At 38.5% G+C, this 6,584-nt stretch overlaps 1 protein-coding gene across 1 annotated transcript; it reads right to left on the bottom strand.

Moving 5' to 3' along the window:
* Positions 1-482: 482 nt before the first annotated feature.
* Positions 483-4,132, bottom strand: LOC113073647 (A disintegrin and metalloproteinase with thrombospondin motifs 6-like; the record flags this gene model as incomplete). The annotated part of the gene is made up of 3 exons (XM_026246466.1): positions 3,766-4,132; positions 1,927-2,309; positions 483-847 (listed from the first exon to the last, which is right to left on the bottom strand). Coding segments are annotated over exons 2-3 (453 nt in total), but the record flags the coding sequence as incomplete, so codon positions are not given.
* Between the last annotated feature and the right edge of the window lie 2,452 nt (positions 4,133-6,584).

Raw genomic sequence — 6,584 nt, 5'->3', positions numbered from 1 at the left:
ACACTGCTCGGGTCCCTTCTTCACCTATTTCTTTGCCAGGATAAACGTAAAAGTTTGATTGCTAAAAGTAATAGCACATCTCCGCAACAATGCACGTGGTTTAGAAATAATCAACCACAGTGAGGACAGCGTATCAGTCACATCAAGAAAGCGAAGTCAGCAAGTATGTGGCCCTTTAAAAAAAAGTAAACACTTCAGCTGAAGATCTTTAGATATGTGGGCAATAAAATGCAATGCATATTCCACATGTCTTTGGCCAGCATGCTTTCGTATCCCTGAATGTGCAATTTCCAATCTGGTCTTTTATGCAGAAAACAGTGTGCTTTTTCCTGAGGTATTTTGGGGGGGGGGGGGGTTGGGGGGGGAAGCAGCTTGCTACAAATATTACAAATTCCGGACAAATCAGAAGGCTCTTTTAAGAAAGCAAATGTTACTTACCCTCTCATACCCCCAAAAGCATTTTCAAAGACGGATGTACTCACCAAGCCTTTGCAGTTGCTCAAAGCCACTTTTGTAGTGCTATATTGATCCAGTAGGTATCCAACATAGTGGCAGTTATCGACCACTGAATGCTGCCAGTCTAGTCCGTCTCTGCCCCAGTACTCTACCGTCAAATGTTTAGAAACCAGGTTGGGGTTGAGTGTCAGGTTCAGGTGAAAGTGCTTGCCGTAGGCTGAGAGTTTGTAAAAAAGCCTGGTCTCAGTGTGGTCCAGCTCAGTCTGGTCCAGTCCACGTCGCCGTCGACCGGGCCTGTAATGCTTCACAGTGTAACTCATGAACTGGCCCCTCTCATTCACCCGCACTGGTACTGTTAGCTGGTAGTGCTCCAGCGTGGACAGGAATTCCGCTTTGTGTTTTGGGGAATAAAGTGAAACAGATAACAGTGAGCAAAACAAAGCAGAGGGTAATCATGGGAAACCAAAAATCTGCAATGTAAGTAGCAGGTGTGCTCAGAGGAAAGATCAGTTGCGCAGAGATTGCTCTATCAAGACTTATGTTTAATCCTGTAAATACTTTGTTTCCGACGTTTCTCCTAAAAATGCTTTGGGGAAACAAAAATAACACAAATCAATGTGGACAGTAAAGCTAAGATGATTTGCTCTTGGAAGAATCTGATGAGAAATCGGATTGCAGACTCTTGAATGTCTCCATTGTTTCTCCTTCAACATTCAAAGGGAGTTACACTTCTGTTTCTCGGATGTATCTCCCAGTTATTTCAAACGCATTTTACACATTTTAATAGTTAAAATCAGAAGTCTTAAGGTTTCTCTTGAGGTTTTTCAGGAGCAACAATGGTGATACTTCAAAGGAAGCATAACTGAGATCACCATCTTCTGCACAAGAAATAAATGTTTCCACTGGACTGGCAAACCGGAGCACAGTTTGAGACGTTGTTGAGATCTCTTTTGGAATCTGGTGGAAACACACAAGATTATTCTTTTCCTCAAGGAGAAAAATCAGAAGTAGCAGACACAATTAGTAAAGGCCTCTTTGTCTCAATTGTTTTTCCTAGGTGTAGACATTAGTAGATCTGCTGCTCTGATTTTTCTCCTACAGCGTTTCAGCGGAGATCTCAGAAACATCTCGCACTGTGCTCAAGTCTGCCAGAGAACAGCCAGAGATCTCAAAATGAACTCATTTTTGCCCAAGATCAAATCATCGGAGTTATGCTACCCACATTTATTTCATAGCTCTGTACTCTTGCTGCATGTCAACAATCGTCTCATTTGTTCATCTGTTTATTTCTCCTAAGAAGAAGCATCTGAGATGGGCTCGACACTTACATGAAACATAACTGAGCAATAAAAAAGTTTCCTCTTGGTATAGCTGAGAGTCACTGTGAGCAGAAATGAATTATGGTTGGCTGCTGGTGAATTTTGCTATAGTCATCACTATATGTTCTTGTCCATACATTATTAGACCTACCTTGAGAGTTGTATGAAAGGATCTGAGCTTCAGCAGCGGCCAAGACCAGGCTAAATATCCAAGTCAGCGTCTTCCAAAAAATTTCCATAATTTAGGAAAGATCTGACATGGGGTGGGGTAGGGGGGCTGGGGGAGGCTACAAGTGGATTAAAGCGATATGATCAATCCAGCTTCGCACCATAACATATCCGTGACAAGCATCCTCGACACATTTGAATCTCAGTCCACACTTAATCCCAGGTTTAAAGATCTTCCTAAAGGTGACTTGATCCTGCACCTCTGTCAGCCATGAGCAGGGCAAGAATCCGTATGAATTCTCTTCATGTTATTCCAAAACAGCAGATCTATTTTAGGAGCTTGTCCCAAACGGTCCATTTGTTTGCCTGGAAATGAATGAAAGTAGGGGGGAAAAACTTGTCAGGGGAAAATTGCCAGTTTGTGATCATAAAATGGACTTTGACTGAACATAGCTCTTTAACTGCAAATACTAAGCATGCTTTGTCAGATTGCAATTCCATAGCTGTAACATCTGGACTTGAACCGGTTTGATCACACACGCACACACATAACGCTGAGCTCATAGGTGTTGAGTGGGACGCCGTAACTTCAGGTTATCATTTTCACACCTGCACTTGACTATTAGCTGCCCTGCCTGTTTCCGACTCGAGGCATGAAGACCTGTTGCAAATAACTCGACTGGTAGCTGATCAGACTGAAGCTTCACCGGCCAATTACACCTTTTCCAGATTCTTGATGTGTGAATGAAATCAACAAGCATTGATTTCAAACCATGAAATCAAGCGTCATTTGGATTCAAACGCTACTGGAGCTCCTCTCAGGACTTCTCAAAACCATTCTTTTGCAGTTACAGCTTTGCATCTGCAGTTTTGCAGCACTACCAGCTGGTCTCTAGATGGTTTTTGGTGGAGTCAGTTCTCCTCGAGTTCACTTCACACAAGTGTCCTATCAGAGCAACACAGGTGCAGAACTCAATCCACTTACGTTTGACATCAAAATACAGATTTCTCTTCATTTTGAACAGTGTATTTCAATAGATTCGTAATATAAAAACACAGCATGGCACTTCATTTTGCACTACATTTTTAAGTGTGTATTAAATGGACAATTCACACAAAAACAACACTTATGTCATCGAGTACTAAATCACCTGTGTGCATTTCTAAAAAAAAAAGAAAACTGGTAACCAAACAGTTTTGATGACAACTAATAACACTAACAAAAAATGCATGGACGAAACAACAATGATGCATTTCCCAAAACTATCTATCTATCTATCTAGGACTAAAGCAGGACTGAGTTGCAGTACAGTTGCTAGACTCAATGTATAGAGCTCTGTGTGACAGTAAAAGCAACTCCAGAAGAAACTCACCGGATGAACATCAAATCAAATGCCAGTTCCAGCAGATATATATCCTGTGTGTCAGCTCATGCGTTTCTTACTATCGCAGCAGAAGCTGAAGCGGTAAAAGTGCAGACATGCATTCATAAGTTTAATAAAAGGCTTCTTCCAGACAGCAGCTCGAGTCTAAAACGTGTCTGACCCAGACAGCTGGCAGCAGCCCAACACTATTACACTGACCGCTGAAATAAAAACACACCAGACCAATGAGAAGACTACTAATGCGCTCCAAGGGACTCTCTTTCTTTTTTTTTTATTTAGTATCTTTTCATTAACGTCTCAGATAAAGCCGTCACAAAGGATTACTATTAAAAACAGACACCGTTATATTGACATGCATTGAAATCTTCTGTGCAAACTCCACTGGGAAAGCCCAGACTATCCTTCCTGTCTGAAAGACCGTAAGAAATGATAGTTACCGTCTTCATCTTTTATTGCAGAGCACATGCAGACAGTAGAAATCTTCATTTGAGTCCACCTCAGTGCATTCTTCAGCAAATCTCTCGTTTCGCTTCAAGCCATTCTCATGCCAACAAATGTAGTTGTGTCCTTGTACAGAAAAAAAAAAAGCTCTTCATGAACTCACTTCATCAGCAATGCAGGGGGGAAGACTCCAAAATATGAAAAAGTTGATGAATAAGTTAATGATCAGCTCATGTTTAACTATTTAAGTTTCCAGCGTGTGTGATGGCTTATTGTCTGGTCTCGTGCTCTTTGGTTGACCAGAGATGAATAATAACAGTAACGCACATCGGGGCGCGCGCTCGCAGGACAGCAGAGCTGATCAGAGACTTGCAGCCTTTAATACTGAAGCCGGATTTGAGGCAGCACTCAAACTCAAACACCGCCGGGGAGGTTCGCCATGACGTCATTGCAGATGTGCCTGCCGGGACGCGCGCGCGCCTGATCGTCAGGTGAAGCAGGTAACAACACAAACCTCCAACAAATGATTAACAAGCATCTTTATGCTTAACATTCAGATTGTCCGAGGCATGCAACATGTCTAAGTCCTATTTAGAGTCAAATGGGATTGAAAATAAATTTAATTTAACATTATTTTCACAATAAATGTCAATACATATATATAAAATCGAGTGTCGATTGCTTAGACTGTCAAGTCATTTTTTGAACTTATTTTTAAACATATTTTTATATGGTTATCTGAAGCGCAGGTGTTTTCTTTTTCCAGACATGTGATACAACAGTGGCACAGACAGTAAATCAACAACAGAATAGAAAACCAGAGTTTGTAAATGTCATTACCTATCAAATTAAAATAGAATGGAGTATACAAAAACATATCGTCTAGTGCTATGAGAGTGGTATTTCGCCTCGCTGGATGTGTGTTCGCTGATTGCGGTTTGTCGCTTAGTTTGTAGCGACACCCTGAGGTGACTATGTGACAGTGCACTGATTTACTGCAAATACAAAAATACAAAACTGAAGCACTGATAAGCACTATTATCCCACTTAATGGTTTTAAATTATATGTCATAGAAACCTTCAGCTATTAGTATGATTGTATATAGGCTATTGTTCTGTTTTGATTTCTGAATGTAGCTTCATGTGGCTGTCATACTGTCTGTAGTAGGATGTTTTGGTTATTATGTTATTGTGTATATGTTGTTTGTTGTTGTATTTGATTTTAACATGTGTTGTGGTATGGTTTATGTGATGCTGATATGTAATTATGTAAGTTGGTATGCTCTGTTTGTTGTAGATGAGGTTTCTCTTTTTTATTTTTACTTTATATTTACATTTTTAAGTGCTTTGTCACTTTAATCAGACTGAATAAACTTCTTTTTTTTTGCACTAAAAATCTTTTAATATGCACTGTTTGTTCACTTCATTGGTTTGCACTCTATCTGACATGTGCCTTGCGCTGCTTTATGTAACTTTTTTCAATTTTATTACAGGTCTTTTTTTACATTCCCGTATTGTATAGCTGTATCTTATATGTTATATTTGATCTATATTTTAAGGCTCTACTGTTAATGTTATCTGTATGCACCGGGGGTCTGAGAGTAATGCAATTTCGATTCTCTGTATGTATCTACTGTACATGTGGAAGAATTGACAATAAAGCAGACTTGACTTGACTTGACTTGCTGCTTTTCTTGGCAGGGACCATTTGAAAAAAATCTATATGATTTCCCCTGGTTAAATAAAGGAATCGTAATAAAATAAAAATAAAAATAATAAATTATGTAGCCTACATACATTATATATATATATACACACACACACACACACACACACACACACACACACACACACACACATATACATACTTATAATCATTCTTTATATGTTGATAGTTTATATGTTAATAAGTTTAATATCATATCTCACAAATAATAATAATTAAATACTTTGCAAATGCAAAATAAAGCAATTTCACATTGCCAGGTATGAATATAATTTAAGAATGAGTGAGTTGTGTGAGGCTATTTTTGCAGAAACACAGTAACGTTTGGAATTAATAAACTGTGGACCCTCTCATGGAAAGTTGTTGAGGGTTATGAGTCCTGTGTAGATCATTTCCAATATAACAAATTCTAGTGTATGTAAAAATAAAAAAACTGAGAGAGTTTCAGGCCAATGAAAATATGTCTAAATATGTTGAAAATGTAAGAAATTTTAAATTAATAAGCAATAATATATAAACACAGAAGAAGAAGAAAACACAGCCATTGGGTAATCAAGTGAATATTAAGTGCATGTCATATACATTTAAAATTAAAGTTAATACATTTTTTTTAAACAAAAATTACATTTGCATTTGACTTTTGTTTACTTAAATGTCATATTTCCTGCATTTGTCCCAAGTTTTCAAGTTGGTGTGACTGCAAGAATGTGTAGAAGTTTGATTACCTGATGAGACACACATAGGCATCATGTAAAAGAAATATACACATTTAATTTTAATTTCAATACTTTGCACTTGATACATAAACTTCTATAGGCCTGTGTGTGTTCATGTGTCAGCCTACATCACTCACATTGCTTCATATTAACCCTTACATGTCCTGTGGAAAAACATAAATTTACCACTCAACAGATGAGCAGAGTTCTATATAACAGGGTTATCACTGTACTTACTGTTGTAGAGTATGACAAGAATTTTCCATTATTAACCTAAATGAAGAAAACAATGTTAGGTGTGGTGTTTCGATGAGAATGCTCTTTATTTTGGTGGAGTGCCTACTAGCTGCAGTTCCTCTCCCGTCCTGTAGTC

Source organism: Carassius auratus, unplaced genomic scaffold (assembly GCF_003368295.1).
Source record: "Carassius auratus strain Wakin unplaced genomic scaffold, ASM336829v1 scaf_tig00012656, whole genome shotgun sequence".
Lineage (NCBI taxonomy): Eukaryota > Metazoa > Chordata > Actinopteri > Cypriniformes > Cyprinidae > Carassius > Carassius auratus.
This window is presented reverse-complemented; position numbering and strand designations above follow the sequence as displayed.